General features: G+C 31.6%; 1 protein-coding gene across 1 annotated transcript in view; it reads left to right on the top strand.

Moving 5' to 3' along the window:
• Positions 1-23633, top strand: part of GPHN (gephyrin) — a 515857-nt gene that overhangs the window by 333712 nt on the left and 158512 nt on the right. Inside the window, exons 9-10 of the mRNA XM_081829751.1 lie at positions 10407-10463; positions 12683-12769. Of these exons, the coding sequence (XP_081685877.1) occupies positions 10407-10463; positions 12683-12769 (144 nt within the window). The remainder of the gene's footprint in view (positions 1-10406; positions 10464-12682; positions 12770-23633) is intronic.

Raw genomic sequence — 23633 nt, 5'->3', positions numbered from 1 at the left:
AATTATTTTCTACTATTTTGAAGAACCTAAACAAAATCAGTAAGACTACTATTAAATACTAAGTTTCTTTTGCTTTTGTCTGAAATTATATCAACATTGGTATATCAAAATCTGTTCAACTGTTAATGACATTATAAAAATTTATGGTTGTATATGTAGAGTGGACAAGTGCCAAAATATTTGAAAAGCACAGAATTAGTGATATCAGTAGTACATTCTCTGGACATAAAAATGCAAGTTTTCTTTTGTGCAAAGTTAATTGCCCCATCTGGGGAATATTGAGTAATAATAGTCTCAACATTATGGGTCAAATCTGGCAGTTCTCAAACTTAATGGTCTCAGGACCACTTAAAAATTAAGGACTCCAAATAGCTTCTGTTTATGTGTGTTATATCTAGAAATTTTTTTAATGTTTATTTATTTGCTTCAAAATAAGAATAATAAAGCCTTTATATGTTAACATAAACAACATTGTAATGAAAATAATATTTTCCAAAACAGAAAACAAAAGTTGGAAAAGGATGGCATTGTTTTATATTTCTCAAATATATTTTAATGCCTGGTTTAATAGAAGATAGCTGGATTCTTACATCTGCTTCTGTAATTTAGTCTGTTGTGATATGTTTTGGTTGAAGAATATGAAAAAACAGAAAACAAATTCAGCTTCACACAGTTATGTAGTTAGAAAAGAAAGGACTAGCATTTTCACATAGTCCTGGATATTCTTTTGACACTACACCAAAAATTTACAATTGATAGTTTGTTAAAAGTTAGTTGAAGTATGAAATCTAAAACCCTCTCACGGACTATACTACACTCTGATATATTAAAATTTGTTGGTCCATCTTGAACTTTGAATGGATCTTATACCCGGGCATGATTTTGGAATATATTTGTTGGTCACTTAGAAAATATAAGGTCTTCCAAATGTTGACATATTTCATTATATTATACTAAAAATTTATTTTCATTGCTATAACCACCATGCTGATCAAAAAAAGCCTTGGAAGTATTGGAAGCTCTCAAGTTCATGGTGATATATGTTTTCCACAATTCTAATTTTTTCTTAAAAGTTAAAATTTTATCCTTGGCAAAAAAAAAAAAGCAACAAATCCTGTCTGTTTTCCTTAAATTGGCAGGCTTATTTCATTCAATTTTGAGAAAATGTCTACCACACATCTGAGTCTGGATAATCATAGTTTGTCCATCATTGTTTCATTACTTCAAGTAAAAATAATGTTCTGTGCAAAACCTGGTTAGTTCAGCTTACACCTCAACTGCAGAAGTGCTTTTCCTTGAGAAAACCATCATCCTTTGGTATTCAATGGAAGTATTTTATTCATACTTTCCATTTTGTCGTACTCAAGGGACAAGTTTTAATTAAATTAGTATTCATGATTTCACTGAAGACAAGGTTAAATGAAACTAGCTTTTCATTTTTGAAACTGTTAGTTTTGGGTTTTTTTTAACTAGTAGTACATAGTAGTGAATAGTACAATGACTATTCATACTGTTTGGATCCACTGTCTTGATTTGCACTAAGATACCAACCCACCATTGCTTTTGTACCATCAGTACAAATGTCAATTTAGTGAAAAAGGAAAATAATGTTTTAGTACTATTGTTGAAATGATTTGGCCTTGTGGACCCCTGAAAAGGTCTTGAGGACCTTCGTGGGTCCGTGGACCATACTTAAATTGTCACTAGTACAATAAAATGGGTAAACTGGCTTATGTTTCTTGAAAATATCCTAGGTCAAAATTATGTATGCTGAATCTTATCTTCCATTGAGACAGTGTTATGGTGGTATTCTCAGTCCAGAGATTGCATTCTTTATGTAAATGACCACCAGTACCATGCTCAAGCATTACAAATGATTGACCCCGACTCTGTGATCCAGATTAATTCTAGGGCAGGGAACAGAGTTTCTCCTCCCTGATTCAAAATGAGAGAAGACTTTAAGAGTCTTTTGAAGACACATAACCAGAACTTGTAATTTCTGGCTAACTCTACTCATTTCCAATGTGATGCTACTTCTGTATTTGGGTACCAATTGATTTCTCCCCAGGATATCCTGTCCTAATAAATACACAGAGAGCCCTCTTTTAAGTCATAGCATAGTTGTTGGAAGATCATGTATTAGGGATATAATTGGGGGTGACTCTTTTTTTTTTTAATTAGGTTGGAACACTTAAACTTGGTGAGATTTTTAAATAAAAATATAAATTTTCAGCTTTTCCTAAAAAAATCAGATTGACATTATTGGGCTAATACTGACATATATAAGTACTCACCTAGCATTCTGTATACCCACCAAGCTCTTTTCTTTATTTTCATTAAATGCCTGGCACCTATAGATATAACTGATTCTTATTCATTATTGCCTACTTTCTCCTCTGTAACATGTATGTTTTGCTATTTACTCTGGCTTCATAGCAAAACAGATTTTTGAGGCTTCAAATAAAGGACGGTTCTCTTATATCCTTTTCTAATGAGAAAGGTACTACCCAGTATGGTAAAATATTTCGTATTTTGAAAAAACTGGAATTAGATAATAACAGTATATTTTAGCTATTAATTTTGAATTTACAAATTATTTTAAATGGTTATTCTGTGACATTCTGCAAGTATGCAGCATTATACATTAATTTCTGTTTGTTCATTCATCTGCCTTTATATATCATAGAAATTGAAAATGGAATTCCCCTGATCCTTTTCTAATTATTGAATGTTCACAGAATTATGTTCATCATTGAAGCTAAATATAACTTAACTGTGAATGTATAATTGCCATCCTGAAATCTGAACTTGCAAATGAATTTTGATTAGTTAGCCTGAGAAGATATAGTTAACCAGAAATTATTAGCTATAGAGTTAATAGTTTTATAGTTTAGATAGTCTGTAAATGGCATGGTGTTTTTTTAATTTTAAAAAAGTAACATATGTACTCATTTTACAGCAAAAAAGAAAAAAGGAAAAAAAAGAGTTCATGTATGACAACTCTTAATAAATGGCAACATCTAAATTTTGCTATATATTATCCTGTTATTTTTTCTAAAAATTCAAATATTTTATTTAAATGGATAGTAATGGGAAGGCAGTGGTTAAGAGCTCAGGTTCTGGAGTCTGACAGACCTGGTGAGAAATATCAGCTTTATCACTTACTAGATGTGTGACTTTCAGAAAGTTACTTTACCTCTATAATGTTACTTATCTAATCTATAATGAAAAATAATACTATTTGCCTCATAGGGTTTTTTTAAGGTGTAAATTTGAAAATGCAAATAGCTTATCACAGTGTTTGAAATATAGGAAGTGTTCAATAAATGTTAGCTATTATTACTAAACTATATAATATTTTAACCTATTTCATTCATTTAGTAGTATGAACATCTTCCTATGTCATGAACTTCTTTATATTTTTAAAAATTATCTTCTGCAACATTATTATTACTTATTGTTTGGCATTCTACTTTTTTTTTCCAATTTTTTCCAGCCCCTATTTGGATATCTTAGGTGTTGTTGTTTTTTTTTTTTTCCAGCCCCTATTTGGATATCTTAGGTGTTTCCTGTTTCCCAGTTTTAAAAACAATGGTGTAATAATCTTCTGGAAGTTAAATGTTTTAGTCTTCTTTTAATTAAACTTAGCAGCTTGTATTAATTTTACCTCTGAAAGTATATGCAGAACTTTTAGGCCCTTGATTCCTATAATTTATATGGATACCAAAAACAGATTATTTTTGCATATTCATGAATTCAGTTTGATGATATTATGTAAGAAGCTAGTTTAACATTTGTATTTGACTGATTTATTGGCAGACATTTAAAAATTATGGATCCAAAGTTGTTTGAAAAATTAACATTGAGTATGTAAAAGTATTGCACTATGAGGCACTAAATATTGAGTATCAGCCCTAGTCTGCCACTTTATAGCTTTTTTGAGAACTGGTAGACCTCAGTTTCTATTTCTGTAACACTCTGGTATTAAATTAATCAGCCTCTAAATTCCCTTGTAGGCCTATAATCCCATTCCTTTGAAATAAGTTTCTCCACTGACTTGAATAAATATTATAATTCTATTTAGCCCTTCTGTCTGATATTATATTAATATCTAATTAATATAAAATAATTTACATTTATTTATTCCAGCTTTTGCATTCCATGCTACTACATAAAGTTAGAGATTATCAACTGAAAACGTTCTAATCTCATTTAAGATCTTTCTCATTCAGATCAAACTCATCTCTTTTAAATGGAATATTGGTTTCTCTTGGTATCCACTAGAGTTGTATTTAAGTTATAGGAAGATAGAAAAGTAAGAACTGTAGAACAAGAAGGAATAGTGAAATTAAGAATACCACCTTTCAGTTCCATTTAATAGCTTTGCTTTCTATAAATTCATTTTTAATTGTTTGGGGGGCATGTTTTGTGCAAAAAGCAGCTGAACAAAGATAACCTGTGCCACATTATTTTCGCAGCTGATTTCAGAGTTGATTAGATAGAGCCATGATTCAAATCCATGTAATTAACTGCCGTGTCTCATGTAGGAGTACAGTACAGAGCATATCCCAAACTAACATAATCTCTAGATCTTTATATTGTAAAATGATATATATTCTAAAACTAATCATGTATTTTCTTGCCCAAAACTTCAGGATTACCTGCTGTCCTGTCCCTACTCATTCTATTTTCATTAAAAACAAAGCAATACATTAATTCAGAAATTTATCCAATGAATATTTTTTAGTGCATATTATGTCAAATACTATGCTAGGTGTTGGGAAAACAGCAATAGACAGACTTCTTTGCCCTGCTCTCAAGGACCTTATAGAGGAGCTGATATGGAAAAAAAAAAAATTACAACAAATCTATCAGATAAAGTGTTGATAGCCCACAAGAGTTCTTTTAATCTCATAGGAAAAAAAGAAATAAAATAACTGAAGAGCAGGAACAGCCATTTTATAAAAAGAAATAAATTCAGCAAAGAAATATGTCAGGAAACATGTATCCTCTCACTAGAAATCTATTTAAAATTTAAAACAATACAAATTTTGCAGTCCAAATGATAACCATTTTTAAATTATAATCATCCATACTATAACGAGCAGTGACCTGAGTATTCCTATTGACAGTAGTAGGAATATAAATCTGTGTGACTTTTCAAGTGAACATTATATATAAGGATATATCCTTAAAATTTTTCTTACATTTTTATCAGTCATAGTTTCCAGAAATTTATCCAGTGGAAATTATCAAAGAAGCCATCAAAGACTTATGTACAAGACTATTTATCATAACATTATTCATATTCATAAAAAATTAGAACCAACCTTAATGTCTGTGGTTAAATAACTTATACATACATATATGAGTTATTTATATAACCCAAAAAGCCATATCTTTTGGAGTATTTAATGACATGGAAAATGCTCAAAATAAAATATGTGGTTAGAAAAAAATAGTAAACAGTAGTGCATAGGGATGGAATTGCAAGTTATTTTATAATCTATATTATTTTTTAAACCAGAAAAATAAAAATTTTTGTTATTTAAACATGGTCTGGTAATGACAGAGATGTCTTTTGCCTGCTTTTCAGATTTATAACAAATCTTCATAAAGATCTTTGTTTTTGTAACTGTGTTTATACCAGAGCATTTTTATGTCTAGGCTAAGCCATTCTACTCTTAATCTTGCTGGGTAGAAAATTGTATATTTCAATGAAAGTTTTAAAATAAAATTTTTTCTGTTTCATACACAAATAATAAATAATTCTTAATAACATACACTGAACTACTTAAAGTTATTTCAAAGTGCCTAGTACTTCTCTTATACCACACCATTGTTGGGCTTCATAATTTCTTTTCAGGGATATAAAAAATTTGGAAAAAAAGAACATGGATTGTAAGCTCTAGCAGGAAATAACTAGCTGAAAAGTCTAATTTTGTATAGATTGTTTTGGAATCAAAGCTATTATTGAAACCTAAAGATCAAAATTAAATCCATAATAAGCTATAAATAATTAATTTCAAATGTTAATATACCATGAGAAATCAGATCCTTAAAAATGAAGGATTTCTTAAGGATAGAAAATTTTTTCAGGAAGAGGTGGGTTGGTGGATCTGTGACTTGCTACCAAGATTCTGATTTTTGACTTCTCATTTCCTCAGTAACCTTTGCAACTCTTTCCTTGATCTTCTCTATTCCTTTGTTGGCTTAGTTTATAATCATATTGTTTTCTCCAGAAGTGCATTACTTATTTTTCCTTGACACATAATTGTCACTTATCTTACTTTCATTTCTTCCCTCTTTTTTACTTTGCTTTAATAAGTCATAAATGAAACTGAATTGTTTTATGATGAAGCAACAGTTTTATTGAAAGAGCCGAAATATAGTTAATTGAAATATTAACCAATCCCAAAAGTATTTCTTTATTTTCAAGAGTATGGTTAAATTTTGAGCTCTAAAGTAAAACATTTTTTAAAATCTCCTCCAAATCATGACTACAAGAAACAATCTATAGCTGTACCAATATATACTGAGTGGTATTGGTTAAAAGATAAATAATTTCTAAGAAAAAAATTTTATTTCCTCTCACTGATACTCATACTTTAAAAAAAGTAGCATAATAAAATAGGGTTAGAAATATTTGTCTCTCAGGGTAGTTCTGAATGTAAATTAGGTAATTCTAAAAATAAAGTAATTCAATTCCTAGGGCAAAAAAACAAGGAAAAATGTTTGCTTAATCTGTGCCATTTTAATTCAAATGAATATAAAATATATCATGAGAGAAAGAGGAAAGATCTATATTAGTCATTCCATAAATGAGAGCCTAAGTTTAATGAAAAGACCTGAGAGAGAATTTAATAGTACTGAACATTTTTTATTGATATGTCTCCAGAAAGCCCCTGAACCTCTCTAGACGTGAGTTCAAACACAGAAAATATACAATCTTTTCTCAAATTTTTTCACAAATCTATATTAACTAAAGAGAAGTGTGAATACATATACCCAGTGATATGGGCACCTGACTTAATGTGGCTTTTACAAGCCTAAAATTTCTTTCAAGTTTTATATTTTATTTTGAAAATTAATAAAACGTTGGGTTTCTACTCCAAAATCTCCATGTTTCCTTTAATACAAATATAACGTTTACAACTACTTAATATTGGCCAGAGAGGTGAGGCTGAGATGGGATAATTTTCTACCTTGTTAAAAGTGGAAATGATTTTATAGTGAGCTCAGGTTTGGAGAATTGGGCTAAATCAAAGGTAATCAACAACCCATATTTTATTAGCATCCAGGCAGTTTCTTCTGTTGCATGATACTTCTAGAATTCAAGCTCTTATAAAAAAGGTAAATACATATAGCAGAGTCATTTCACTGCTTTATAGGCCACATCCTGGTAATTAATCCTTGAGGATAGATTCCTCTGCAGTTAATCTCTGACAAAAGATTCCCAGGAGGTTGAAAAAGAGGTGATACATTGCAATATTTTCAGATTATTTTTAATAGATATTTTGTTAAATATATTCTAGCTGACAGGCTGAATAGAAAGTTGAAATGTTTTTGACCCCCTGATTTATAACTTTTGAAATCACAATGAAATACTTATAAAATGTTTTATTCAGGGTAGAAAAATTATTAGTGATAACATTTTTTGTTTTGTAACATTTTAATTTTCAAATATATAAACTAATAATCTCAACCAATCATAACCCCCACAATTCTTTATATCCAATTCTCAAATTTCATTTATATTGCAGTGATCCTATATGTAATAAAAACATTTGCAGTTTAACATCTCTTAGTTACTTGTGCAAAATGTTTAGCCTCATAGACAAATATGGGTAAAATTAGCTAATGATGTGAGGATCTTATAATTATCATGAAGAGTAAAGTAATTTATCTCATCCAAATGCTAATCTTTTGTGATTACTTTTAACTTCTTATCAAAGAAAAATAATAATCAGGTTTTTGGACTAGCTGTGAATTTCTTTTATTTATACTATTCCATCATAATTGATGATTAAGGGTTGACTAGAATAAATGAGAATATTAAACTAAATCTATTGATGTTACTTTTCTCTAGTTCTCAAATTCTAGTTTACGAGACAAATCTTTTTCAAATTCTTTCTGAAGTTTTTCAGTATTAGCTATTATACCTGGTTCAGGAGCCACAAAAATATCACGTAACACTTGAATTACAACCACTTTTGGCATTGATAATAACCACATTGGTTTTCTAAAGTTGTCTTATGACAGTTTCAAATTTACAAAATCAGATTTATATACAGAAAATTGATGTCAAGCATTGACAGATGAGCTTTCTGTTCCCAAACATCTTTGTTTAAATTGGTATTAAAATAAAAAATAAATTGGTATTATAGTCTGTTTTTCACATTTAGAGTTCACGGGTGACTCTTATAACTCATTAAGTTTCTGTATTTGCACTTGCATTTGGAACTGAAATGGTTCAGGGAAAATTTCTTCCATAAATAAATACAATAACATTAAATTTCTTCCATTGATGGAAAGAGAGACAGATAAACAAATAAGACAGAGACACATATACATATACATCTTCTTATAAGCATCATTTTTTTTCCAACCCATTTATTTCCAGGTCTATAAAGGGAATACAACTTTAAACTGGAACTCAGGAACTGTGGGTGTTGTTCCTAGATTTGTCATTAACAGATAACCTTGAAGAAGATATGCCATGTTGCTGGAATTGATGTAATTTTAAGCCTTCTAGAAATAAAAGACAGTGTAGAAAGTGGTGTTCACCTGTTACTAGATAACAATTCTGAAAATCTTCAGTTTCTCAAAGTTTTCCAGAAAGCAGCATGAGGCATTAGACTATATTTTAATAGGAAATTACCTAATTTATCTTTATAATCACAATACTGTGAATCTCCACTTAAAATGGAAAATAGTTTTTGATGTATGTTCTCTGAGATCAAAGAAAATAGCACAAGAGAAAGACTAGATGTTATAAGTTCACTACCCATTCCGAAGCCCTCTCTTATAGTGTTGCCATTGTAATTAGTATTAGACCAAGAAGTATTGACTAAGAAAAATAAGAATTGGTGATTATCTTTTGGGTATATCATTTAGTTAATGCTAAAGAATTAGTAAATACTTTATCAAGTAAAACCAAAAGTTGACATAATTCTTATGTACCAAGATGCTTTTTTTTTTTTTTCAAAATAAAAATTCAGTTTTCTCAGTATTATTCCTAAGAAATCTCCATATGCTATCAGAGAGATCCTAAAAGGGATAAGACAATGTATAGCCTGCCTCCAGGAAATATAATTTTGTAGCATGGTCAGGTTTCTTATTTTTCCTGAGGACTTTAACACTTGGAACCTGGCATCACATTATCACATTGATGCTTCCTCTACTGTCTTAGAAAAACAAAAAAAACAAAAACAAAACAAAACCAAAAAAACAGGAGCATCACAGCTAACTTGACCTATGTTGGTCTGAATGGAGACCATCATTCTGCATGTATAGTACCCATAGCATAAAAGCGCTTGGTCTGAAATTTCCTCACCCTTCTTCTCTACCTTTTTTTGTTTGCTTGTCTTCCTCTCTGACCAAATACTAGTTCTTGTTACAGCTCTATGAAAAAGCAAAAAAACATTCTAATTTGTATCTCATCTAATAAAACACTTTGTGTTGAGAACCTTCGTTTTCTCATTTATATAGTGATGTGAAACCAGTTTTAAAAATAGTAGTTTTACTTTTAGTTTCCCCTATCTTACCCAAGAGGAAAATTCAACTTAAATAAAAGAAAGTTTTGAGGGAGTGAATGTATTTAACATTGGTCTGGCATTAAAATTTTCTGGTTGGGCAGCACAATTGTTTAATTGGGAATCTCAGTGACAGCTGAACAACCTCAGTGCTTGGGTCAGCAAGCAAAGGGGCTTCACTCTGTCACCTATCAAGAATGATGCTTGTTAGAACTGATCTTTCCACTTAGGGAACAGTCATGTTTGTCATACCATTGATGTTTTCTGATATTACAATGGAATAGACACTATAACACTTAAAGAGACAAAGTTCTCTGCATAGATATATTTGTAATTCCTTGTTTTTCGTAAACCAAATGCAAATGTAACACTACTCCAGATACTGCTACGTCAGAAGTCCCCAAGATAACCAAAAGTAAGTGCCCATTTCCTAATCTCAGGAATAATGCTATATAATAAGGACAATTCTAGTGACCAGCCTATTTGCAGAGCATGTCATATAGCCTCTGGGTTAGTTAACTCCTCAGCTTCCTAAGAGATACCTCAGAGTCAAATGATGTTTTTGCATGTATTACTTACTAATGTGTAGAAAATTTTTTAAGTTCACTTTTTCTTTATTCTGTCTTTTTTACCCATCTTCCCTCATTGTAGCAAATTAGACGGCCGGATGAAAGCAAAGGAGTTGCTAGTAGAGTTGGATCCCTCAAAGTAAATATGTTTCTAACATTTTTTTGGCAAGATTTCGTCTATAGCCTACACTTCTTCCTTTTTGGAGGGTGGTGGGAGGAAGGGGGCTTTTTCCATTTTTCACCATCCCATTTTTTTTTTATTTTAAAATTTTTATTGGCTGTTGGGTCATATTTTTTGTTTGTTTGTTTCAGCTACACATAGAGCAACCAGCTGAAGGCAAGCTGCCAAATAACTAGCTTTGAATGGCACCACAAACAAGAGAAAGGGCAACTGTCTCATTACAGGTGCCTATAATTTGGGGTTCTAGAGTAAACCGTTCCTCTGATTGATGTCACTGACTATGTGTTAAGTTCCTGTTACACAGAGAACTAATATTTATTTTCAGAATATTATCTCCCCTTTTTGCTTTTTTTATAAAAAGTAACTAAATGTTATGTTAGTGTCATTACCATTTGTAGTTCATTCCAGAAAAATATTATGAGTTAGTAACATGTATTTTATATATACATATATATATATATATATATATAAAAATCTTAAGAATTAGGAAAGAAATTTTATATGATGCTGGTATAATGGGCTCACATATAACTAATAGTATTTAAATACTTTTAATCCCCTTTGATTTGTTTTTTTAAAGTTAAAAAATTGATATAACAATCAATGGAAACCAATATATATCTAAATGTTTGCCCATTTGTGTATGTGATCTGCTAATACACAAGTTTAAGATTTCTGATCTGATGGCCCCATTTGCTAGTTGTTAAATATCTATTTGGCCAATATATCTTGGGCACTCGATACTCTAACATTCAATGACAATGAAAAGGTAAGCCAATCATCACTCTTTAGAAACAGAGACATAGCCCTTGATCACTATTAATGCTGCCACCATAAATGCAAGTTAGAAAATTTGCTGAATTTTAAAAATATGCAGAGGAATTTCCCCCCAGATTAACTACTACTTATATCTCAATCCTATTTGTCCTAACAGCAATAGTAACTGTTAATCAAAATGACAGACAGTTCACTGCATTGGAATATCCCAAAATTCATTAACTGCCTTGAGGCCTAATATTAAGTCAATTCAAAATTTTATACACCCCCTATTTATTTCCATTTAACAATTTATGAAGCACTAATTTCTGCACTCCTTCCTCTCCTTGCCTCTTCTGCCTTCTTAATTTTACTTTTTTGTTGTTTATTTATTTGTGTGTGTGCACGCACATGAGTGCACATGGATGAAGGTGTGTCTGTATGTTTGTGTCCTTTATTCCAGACAAGCCATCTTCTCTGTTCTCTAACACTGCTGTATACTGGGTAGCATTTTTTGTTTTGTTTTGTTTTTAATGTTTTTTCACTAAGAATAATGAGAGGGGATGGGAAGTGTGGATTATGTGCCTGTTTCAAAATCATGGCAAGTTAAAATTATTCAGTCAGAAAAATATAAGTTTATGTATCCCAATGATACATCAGTAGCATTCCTCACTGTCTACTTGTGAGGTATCATATTTTACCTTTGTCTTTAAGGGAATATAAGTCCATTATTGTTTAGACTATGGATTATGAGCCAGGTTCAAGTGAAAAGGTGAAACGTGACATAACTTCTTAAAAATTATTGAGAGTGAAATAAAATAAAATGGGATCCATAAGTGCAGCACCATCTGCTATAAACTGGATTGTGTGTGCAAGTGCGCGTGTGTTTAATTATCTTTAAGTTCAGCTTTTGGCTGTATAGAGCTTTAACTTATAATTGTACATTTATTATTTTTAAGTGTATATACGGTATGATTATGTATATACACATGTATATGTTTAAGATCAAAGATACATGTTAGGGTTCAGTCAGTTTACTTTAATATGGTTTCAGCTTTAAATCAAAAAGTGTGTTTGGGAAAAGCAAATTTCATAATTTCTAAATATTTTTACTCCATATTTCTACCAAATAGAAAATTTTAAAGTGAATCTCTAGGGGATTATAAGGATAGTTATAGTATTTATTTTCTCCAACACTTTGGGGAGAAAAGATGCTATAATTAAAATAAAATGTTGGCTTCCTACTCACGGATTTATTGAGCATGTATTCTTCTGTTATACAAATATCTTTGATGTTTTGATATGTTTGCCAAAGGCAGTGAGAAATGTATAACGCTATGATCTTATTTTTAAAAGGAAAAAGGAAAACTGAAAAGAGAACAAGTTGCTTTTTCAATTCATTTTCTGATGTTTACATGTAGCTCCATCGAAAGCTGGAGGAGCTCAGAGATCACCTAGAAGGCAATGTGAAAGGATACTCTCTCAGAGTAAATGTACGATTTCACTCGGTGATTTTTTTTTTTTCCTAAACTTCTGCTGACTGGTAATTCCAAATCTGATTGGTTTGTCCTCTCATCTCCATTTTTTTACTTTCTGTCTCTTTTCTATCTCTTTCTTTCTTTCCTAGCTGTAGCTTCATGCTCACATTTATCAAATAAAGATTAAATTGGCAGGGTAGAGGACACTTAAGCCACACTACCCATTGCAGTTGATTTAATAATTTATGGCTCCAATGCAAAATAAAAATTTTCTTTTCAAAATCTGTGTTTCTTACACAATTGTATAATTTTCTGAGAATCTTTTCGTGAGACTTCACTTGGAGCTTTTCCATTGACCATTTCTTCTGCCCCTTGTTGGATTTGTCAGCAGGATTATAAATTATTGGCTGGATCCAAGTGATAGAGCCTTGATGATTCAATTCCATTTGTCAAGGAAAATGATCAGTGTTAGAGTATCATAATAGTAATCTGGCAAGTAGACACATTTTGCTGAGTTAATAGACTTCTCTTAACTCAAACTCTTTGAGAATAGCTATAAGATTCTTTTGTTGAAAAAAAATTAGGCAGTAAGCATCTTCAATGTCATAACATCTTATAAATACTTGAGATAAAGGCTAATATACCCAAGACAGCACTTTGAAGGAGAATACCTTATAGCCACGCAATACTGTACATGTGTCAGATAGGCAATACTAATAATAGTATTTTTTGTGACCCATAGCTCAGGCTCAGAATGCTTCATCCTTCTCCTGAATATATCTTTTCAAGAGAAATGGAAATAAAATCTCTAAAATGGTATATGGTATAAATATGGCAGAAGAAAAGATAAATGATTGCAATAAATAATTTCTGGCTCTGTTTAGCTCTGACATCCCATTCCTGGGGCTTTTTAAAAAGTATCTATCCATCCTAGCCTGGATTTATTTCTCCCAAGATTATTGCCATACATTTGATTCATATTGCTATAATAGTTTTGTTATAAAGAGTAGAATAAACAATAGTGATATGATAATTCTTGGCTTCTCAGCTTGTTTTTAATTATATACCATACATAGTTATTTCTATCTCTATATTAAATTTCTGATTACTAAAATCCAAAGTTGTTTTTATAGTATTAATCATTAAATTCTGATTGCTAAATTGAGTGATTTAACAATTAATGCAAGTATCTCATTTTTCTACTTTCTTGTGAGCCAGTTCTTCTTTTCTATGCATATTCTTACAGAATTTGAAAGATCAACCATAAGCACTCCCAGAATTTATTCCACTATCTTACAAAAAAGATTAGTATGAATTTTATGATTAAATCAGTGTAAACATACCTGAATGTTATTCTAGAAAGCCCTAAAAAGATTCAGACAATATTAATAAATGTATTTAGTGTCATACTCTCTGTAACCAATCATGAGATGTGATTTTTTCCTATTAAACCAAGACTAGAAAGTTGAGACTTCTTAAGGTCTATATGGAAGGGAGTTAGTGTGAGATTAGGATTAAGTTAAAAGTTTTGTACTTCAAAAATTAAGTTATATCATGCCACTTTTCAATTTCTTTTTTTTAACACCTGTACTGCATGGTACAATATGTAATGACTAACCCAATGTCTTCATCTTTTGTTTCATTTCACTGGGTCACACTTTGTTCTGATTACCTTTTCTTCTAAAAAGATTGAATATTAGGTAAATCATTCTAAGATTCCCTTTAACTAGAAAAGTATGGGGAGGAAAGCTATCAAAAGGCAAATTGTATCTTCCGCAGAGAGTTGAGCTTAGACAAGATACATATCAAATACATAGCTGAGTGTTTAGTTTCTCCCCTTTCTTTTAATTCCCATTACCCTAGAATGCCTTAAAATAACCCTTGCATGTTAAAAATTGTTGCTTAGAAGGAGAATAAAGTTATTCTCAGTTCCATAAGCTATATAAACAGATTTTGTTTCTAAAATGAGATAAATTGGCATATAATGACCATTCCATTTTGCAAAAATTTATTGTAGGCATGTATGATCATTCCATTTTGCGAAAATTTATTGTAGGCATCTATACACAAGAGCAAGTCTGTGGGTGCCTTTTAATTCATTGAAACATTTCTAAGTAATTCGATAAGATGAAAGATTCAGAACCAGGTTTGTACTTAAATATTTTATTTAATAGTTGGGAAAATGAGACATCATTCAAATGTTTGGAATACAGATTTAATTAAATCATTAATGCTTCAATTGGTTTCATCTATATGATATATTATTTTTTTAGAAAAGAATCCTGCATCCTTAGTTCTTACAAATAATCAGTGATATAAAGTAGAATATTCTAAGGTGTAATTTTTAGAATAATAATAAATTTTATTTATTTCTCATATGAAAATATACTTTATCCTACATTGGCACTTCTATAACAAAAAGTAGGATATGTTAGATTCTTGAATTATAAATTAAGAATGTGTCATCATTTTCTATACATGGTACAAAGCAGAAGTATTCTGAACCCCAAATGAGTTTTTAGTAATTTTAATAATAATAAAACCATCATCTTTTGCCTTTATAAATTATCATCTTGTAAGTAGAGTTTGCCTAATTTAATGACTTCAAAAGTTACTACAAATCCTTAGACTAATAATGTGTTGAGAATAATAACTAAAAAATAATCCCACATAAAGGAAAAAATTGTCTTTACATTTAAGAATATGTGAGATGAGAGAGAGAGAGAGAGAGATCCACAATGGAATATTACTCAGCCATCAAAAAGAATGAAATCTTACCCTTTACATCGATGTCGATGGAGCTGGAGGGTATTATGCTGAGCAAAATAATCAGTCAGAGAAAGACAATTATCATATGGTTTCACTCATATGTGGGATATAAGAAATAGCGCAGAGGATCATAGAAGGAAAGAGGGAAAACTGGGAAGAAATCAGAGAGGGAGACAAACCATGAGAGACTAAACTATAGGAAACAAACAGAGTTGCTGGAGGGGAGGTGAGTGGGGGGAAGGGGTAACTGGATGATGGGCATTAAGGAGGACACGTGATGTGATGAGCACTGGGTGTTATATGCAACTGATGAATCACTGACCTCTACATCTGAAACTAATGATGTACTTTATGTTGGCTAATTGAATTTAAATTGAAAAAAAGAAAAAAATCATCAAATACATGAATCTAGTCGGAAGAATATTTAAAGTTAGGCTTAAGATAGAAAAACAGTGTAAACAGTGTTGAGAATTGGAAAACATAAGATAATACAAACTAATACTTTATTTAGATAATATAAATCAAGTTAAGTTTACAAAGTTGAAGTTAATTAAAGAGTGATGGGGCCCTGAAAAGCTTGAGTGTTAAAATATTCAGAGAAAAAGAACATAAATGCTCATGAAATAAAGACAAGTAGAAAGAAAAGAAAGGAGAGGAGCAAAAATACCACAAAGCCACAAATTTTATGTTTTCACTCAGTCTTTGTGATAAATAAATTTCTATTCAGCTACAAACATATACAGTTAAGTTTTGGGTAACCAAATATATTAATTTTTTAAAGTCTTTGACAAACAATAAAAGGGAAGATGACTTATGAAAGCAGATTATTGGCACATAAGCAAACTAGGAATTAGAAAGTCAATGAAGTAAAAGGAATATAATTATAAGTACTTGCTATGCTAACATAAATAAAAGGATGTGTTACTTGAAGTGGAAAAAGTTAAGGGAGGAGTTATCACTTAAAATAAGACTATGTTTTTAATAAGTTTAAGAAAAATATCTGAATCAAGTCCGAAAGTGATAAGTCTTTTGAACAATGATTTTTAAGTGTTTAACAATTTTCTGAATGCTGAAATAAGACTAATATGAAATGCGATCGGTATAAATAATGGATTAGATAGTTGTGATTTTATAGATTTTTTTAAGATCAGTATTTTCATTGCAGTCTTAGTTCTGAACTAACTGTTCTTATATTTTTGATGAAGTGTTAAGGGGCTTTTTTATATTCATCGAATTAATGCTATAACTCCGGGGTCAGCAAACTATAGCTCCTGGGCCAAATCCTGTTTCTCTGTGGGCCCACAAGCTCGGAATGGTTTTTACATTTTTAAATGATAGGGGGAGACCAAAAGAATAGGGGGAGAACAAAATTTCACAACATGTAAAAAGCATATGAAGTTCAAATTTCAGTGTCCAAAAATAAAGTTTTATTGAAACACAGCCACATTCATTCATTTGCATATAATCTGTGGTTGCTTTTGCCCTACAAAAACAGAGGTAAACAGTTACAGCAAAGGTCATGGCACACAAAACCAGAAATGTTTACTACCTGACTATTTACAGGAAAAGTTTGCTGAGACCTGCTATAATGAGCTAGTGTGCAAAACGACAGTGACAGAGAAGTGATTATAATAGAGACTTTGTAAAATTATCTTCATTTTAGAGCTTGAGGAAAGAAGAGCTGCTCATTTTGGGGGGATGGTTTCAGATTGTTCTGCCTAGAAGCATATGTCTAAAAGAGTTAATACCCTGAAATCTCTATCTTTACATTTTTATTCATCTGTTTGCCATTGTTTTTTCTAGCTACTCTTTTTTCACATCATGTCACAGACACACACAAAGTAAACCCACCATGGGATTAACGTTAAATCCTTCAAATATAGAACTGTCATGGAAATAAAGTATAGATTATAAATTCCTCTTTGTTGAGGAGTGCCCTACAGAGATTTAGGGTAAAAAGATAAGTTCCAATCTTGCTCCCTTAAACTTTTTTAAAATGTGTTTTTAGAGTATTTTTGCTGCATACCACATTTTTCTGTTTATTACTTCATTCTGTTTTATTAAAGATAAGACCACCTTTTGATTTCTCATATGTAGCTGCACCAAAAAATCATGCCATCTACAGGAAATTTTGTACAACTGGTAAAGACACCCTGATATGATCAACTAATACATCATATCTTAATATACAGCACTTAAATATCTAAAAGGCATCTGCATTGAATCAGCCAACTCTGACTGAAGTAAGGAAGAACAGCTGGAACATTAGTCCTTAAATAAACATTCAGTAGCTTTTAAATGAGTAAACATCAGTTTGTCTATATACTCTACTTTCTCAGGCAAATTTTAGAGTCTTTTGTAGAATATTATTTGAGCCTCCTAATAAGTCTTCCTTGTTTGATGTTTTGGCACTTACTCATATCAATAATATGCATTTATTTACTCTTTATTTTATAATAATTATGTAACATCCTGAGTATCCTGGTAGATGGTGTCTTACAAATATGACCAGACTACAGTAATGATGAAATGACAGTAAATCAACTTTAGTATTATCTGTTTGGAAAACAGGCTAATTTTGCTACCTTTCAATCTTAGAATTTGCTTAACTTACTTGTTAATACAATTCTGAGGTTTCACTTCTGAATAACAAAAATCTATCTGTTTAGAACGAAAAAAAATCTCATCTAATACTTATAAAATCACCTACAGTACCGTACCTAAGACATCATGGAAGTGGAAATGACACACACTGTGAGGTGTTAAATGTTTATTGCAGAATTGCCATTCTCAGGATTGACTTTAATACAAAAATAAGGTACTAAGAAAAGATCTCCTTGACAAGTAAATTTCCCTAGTAACAGAAAATGGAGAAGTGAGGGGGGGAAAAAGATAAAGACTCAAACTGTTTTGAAAGATAAAGTTTTTCAGTTTTATGGATATATAGAGACAGAAAAAACATGCATAGCCAAGTTTTCTTAGAACTAATACCTTGCTAAAGAAAATTAGGTGTGTATATGGTTGGAAAAAAATTTAATTTCTTAGTATGTATAGAATTGACCGTATTTTAGGGAATACCTCAAAGTAACCTATTAAGTGGCAGTGATAACATTTTATCACAGATCTTTGTGATGGTAAATATAAAACCTTCTCAACATTATTTCACACAGTTCAGTTTTTTAGATAGAAGAAAAGAGTTTGTATATTCATTTATTCATTGAACACTTATTGGCACCTACTACATTCTGCTGTGCTGGGTGCTAGAAATACCATTGAACAAATCAGATAATAAGGGCATTTCTGATTCCTCCACTGTGCCATCTTCTGTATCTTCATTTCCCCATCCTACCTTTGTGTTTTGTAACTTCATGAAGAATTTGTAACTAGAGAATGCATACTTAATTTAATTCACCTGGCATTGTAACAACCTAATGAAAGAAGAGGTCAGAGAATTAAACATAGCAGTATGACAACCTAGAACGTAAGAACAGGCCAGAAAACTATCAGTTCAAAGCATGAAGATTAAATATATTTTTGAGTATAAAATAGCTGTTTTAAAAAATCAGTAAAGCATTCTGATAAAAGATAGGTTTGGACAAGAGTTTTGTGTTTCAAATTTTGTCTCTTATGGTGTTTTTATTGACACATACATTAATGTATCATTAATATATAGACATATATACATACATAATATGTATACATAAATATGTATATATATATATACATATATGAAGATTCAGTAGTACTGCAAATGGAATAGTAGGAACAGGACATCAGAATCAGAATACTGAGCTGGCTTTGGTGCCCTCTTTAAAAAGCAATATGAAGATGTACAGTAGAGCCCTCATCTTATAAATAACCTCACATATAGTTTGCTAGTGTTATTAAACCAATGAAGATCAGTGTAGTACCACAGGAGAAAAATGACCGGTGTTCTGCTTTCTGATTAACCTTAATGAGCATCTTCTCAGCAAGATAAAATCAGATCTGATCAGAGGGAGTCATCTCTGTCATGGATTTTTTTTTTTTTTTAAGCCAGGTATTTTTTTATCACAAGGCTCTCCTCAGATAGCTTGAACCTTGAGATTTCAAACTCAGGTGTCTGCTTATAAGGCTGTCTTGTTATCTGGCAAATGTGTTGGTGATGGAGCCATCTAATCTTCTGAGACCCTTACTACACTATCATTTCCTCTTTAACAGTGTTTTCTTTTCCCCACTGCAAAACCAGGCTCGGCTTCCCTCGTGCTCATCTACCTATAGTGTATCTGAGGTATACTCTGCACGTGTTATCTTACATGGTCAACAACATGCTCACCCTCACCATTTTTCTTATTTTATTTTCCTTTGCCTTAATTTATTTTGCCTTGCACTTTGCACTTGGCTGGAAGGGATAAGGGTACCAAAGGGGAAAAGTTAGCTGTTTCAGAAGGAATTTTCTATATTTTTATAATAACTGTACTGTTTTCTGAGTAACTTTTTTGGGGGGAGGGCAGTCACTGTATCATGTTGAAATGGTTAAAGTCTGAGTAGCCAACTTGATTGTTACCACCACTTTAATTCTGTAAAAATTCCTTTGAGCCAGGCAATTTGTTATTAAATTAATATTGGCTAAAGACAAACATTCTGGTTTGTAGGCCTGTGTACGTCTCTCTGGTAGCTGAAGATTTACATTGAATTAGTGACAGTTTTGTCCCATTAACCATAGACACAGCATCCCAAATTGGCTACTAAATGAAAAGTTAATATGATTCCCCTGTTTTTGTATAAAAGGGAAGACTCATTCCTTTTTAAAAAACTGATTAGGTTACTCAGGAGAATAGTTTCCTTGATATTTGTATTTTTATAAGGTTCTTATAATCTGGAAGATTAATTTTATAATCACTCATGAGACTCATGTTCTTTTGACAAAATATTTTATATGACACTTGAACTATGTTTTTTTGCCTCTTTAGGGGTCTAATTTCTTATTCTTACTATATAAAACCATAGCATATGTGTGTTTCTGTTTTTGTGAAACAGATTCATTGAAATATTAACAGATTTTGAATATCCTTTATAAAATAATTGTTTTATTAGCAGGGGGCACTGTTAAGTAACTAAGAGAAACAGGGGGGCACTGTTAAGTAACTAAGAGAAAAGAGTATTTGTGCCTCAAAATATGGCTAGTAAATAAAAGGACTTTAATATTCTATGAATGTTAAGATCCTAATTTTTTCCAGACAAAGCACATTTCTACACATATTTAGTACTGTTAGCTTAATTCTGATTAAGTTTCAGCTGTTTTAGATTTTTTTCTCTTAAAACTGATTTTGTAGAGAATTAATTTCTTCTTGAAATATATATCTGTAGGGAAAGGAAAGTAATGAAAGGCAAATAAATTACTTGTGCTATCAGCAGACTTTTGAGAGACAAGATTAATATCATCTCATTACCACATTTTCCATAGGTCTTTTCTTAATTCCCCAGGATTATGATTCCCAGTGTAAAAAATATATAACCCATTTCTTTCTGACACTTCATCCAGGCAATTCTCCATTTCCCATGAGAGTGTATAAGAAGTCTACCATTGGCATCATCTTCAATCACAGCCTACAGCATCCATCAGGGTATTACTTTCTCTGTGATAGCATGTGTGCAGGAGGGTTCTCAGGTTGGAATGTGGAATTGGCTTCTGGGGGGGATGGGATTGTGTATGCTGTAGCATTTGCTCCATAGCACTCGGCTCTTAAATGAACTCTGGCTTTATCTGGATTTGTTATTGTGACACATTAGCTTTATTTATTTGTCATGAAATATGTTTCTCTTTTTGTCATTTGTGGTAGGGTTTTTATATTTCCAGTGATACATCTCTGCGGACTTCATCGGTGGTACTTATGTTTAATTTATGATGCTATAAAGACCAGTAAGACCATGAAGAACTGCTTAGGGCTCTAATATTCATGATAACCCTCCAGACAGAATAACCTTCCATAATTTTTTCTGTTTCGTCTTAAATTGGTAAACAATTATTTTATAAAATTTTAGACTATGAGTCTTAATAATTAGAATTTCAAGAAATGTCCTCATGTTTCAATTTTTCATATGGAAGCCTCTTGATGGGACTGTTGGTTAAGTGTATTTTTTATTTTATAGCATCAGTGGAGGTAGCCAAACTTTCCATGACTCAGTCTCTTCTTTCCCTCACATTTATACCATCTTCACTGACCTTACTACTAAAGGAATAAATTCTCCAGTACCTAATGTAGCACATTGGCTTTATCAATTTCATGTCACTATCTTCTGTGACATTCATAAGACCAAAAAATAAGCCATGTTCAAAAATGAGTCTATCCATGAGTTGTTCAAGAACAAGATAATTTTTAACCTCACCTGACTGATACTGCTCAGCAAATATTAATCCATGTAGTTGATTGCCCCTTTGTAAAAATTACAATTCACTTACTATGTGACAGGCTTTGTGTTTGACATCTCATTGATCTTATTTCAATTAGTCTTCACTACAGCTATTTAGAGAAGACATTATCGTCATCCTGATTTTACAAACCAGGAAAATGAGCTCAAAGAGGTTAGATATCTTGCCTTAAGTCATAAAGCTTCCAAATGAGTGTCAGAAAATTGTTTTTTCTTAAATACCACACCTTCTGCTATTCAGGAGTTATTAAAAGTCATCCGCTCTGCATGGCATGCAATAGTCTTGTATTTTCACAGTATATATTTACCTGGTTCAGGCTGATCATATAGTTTTTTATTTTATCTTATGAGAGGATTTAGATATGTATCTATAAGATACAAAGCTTTAATTCAAGGAAATAGTAGAAAGACCTTCCTCTTGTAATTTATTATTCTTATTTTTCTTATATTTAGTCATTCAATAAATATATATTGAACACCTATTTCTTCTTTAAATGTAATTATAATCTGCTAGCTATGTCTTGACCTTTGGAATTGGCTTCACATTTAGAATGCATAGAATATCATGAATATAATGAGATCAGTGTCACAGGTTGTACATGATTGTTCATCCCCTCAAGTCAAGTAAAAAAAGAACTCACCTTTCAAATTCCCAACTAATCTCAGCTTTGCTCCAGTATTGTTCCAGCAGTGTTCATTTTTTAAGTTCCTTTGAAAAAATTGCTTCAGAATTCACTTAGTTTAGACAAAAGCCAGAATTAGTACTATCTCCTTGTAGTGCTCTTTCTGACTTATTTGAAAAGCTGAAATATGCACTAGATATAAATCGTTTTATGATTTGTAACAGTAAAAAAAATAAACATTGAACCTTTAAAACCTTTTCTTTAATGTCTTAGATTTTTTAGTAGCAAGGTTGATTTAGATAATTTGAAATTTTGAAGTTAAATTGATTTTTACTGTTGAGTGGACAGAGACCAAAATTTATTTATTTTTTTAAGATTTTATTTATTTATTTATTTATTTAGAGAGAGAGAACAAGCAGGGGTAGGGACAGAGGCAGAAGGAGAGGGAGAAGCAGGCTCCCTGCTGATTGGAGATCCCGATGCGGGGCTCCATCCCAGGACCCTGGGATCATGACCTGAGCCGAAGGCAGATGCTTAACTGACTGAGCCACCCAGGCGCCCCAATTTTATTTTTATTTTAATGCTTGAAAACTTTTAGCTACCTGAAGAAACAGTGGCATTTTTAAGTTGTAGCATGCAAAACAGTTGCCCTTTGAACCCAACACACTTTTAGAACACCAATTCTGATCTAAACAAACCTTGGCTGACTGATAGTTTGGAGCCTCTGCAAATGGAAACTTCAGTTGAATTGCAGATAGTACATCTGCATATTCAATGGAGGAAGGAAAGATGGAGGGGAACGAAGAAAACTGGATTTTAAATACAGCAACATTTCCTCTTTAAAAAAAAAAAATAGGGGGCGCCTGGGTGGCTTAGTCATTAAGCATCTGCCTTCACGGCTCAGGTCATGATCCCAGGGTCCTGGGATTGAGCCCCACGTCAGGCTCCCTGATCAGCAGGAAGCCTGCTTCTCCCTCTCCCACTCCCCTTGCTTGTGTTCCCTTTCTCACTGTGTCTCTCTCTGTCAAATAAATAAATAAAATCTTTAAAAAAAAAAATTAAAATTAAAAAAAAATAGGGCCATTTTTGAA

Source organism: Leptonychotes weddellii, chromosome 9 (genome assembly GCF_054177405.1).
Source record: "Leptonychotes weddellii isolate Sample4059 chromosome 9, ASM5417740v2, whole genome shotgun sequence".
Taxonomy (NCBI): Eukaryota; Metazoa; Chordata; class Mammalia; order Carnivora; family Phocidae; genus Leptonychotes; species Leptonychotes weddellii.
Note: the sequence above shows the minus strand (reverse complement) of the source record. Positions and strands in the feature narration are given on the sequence as shown.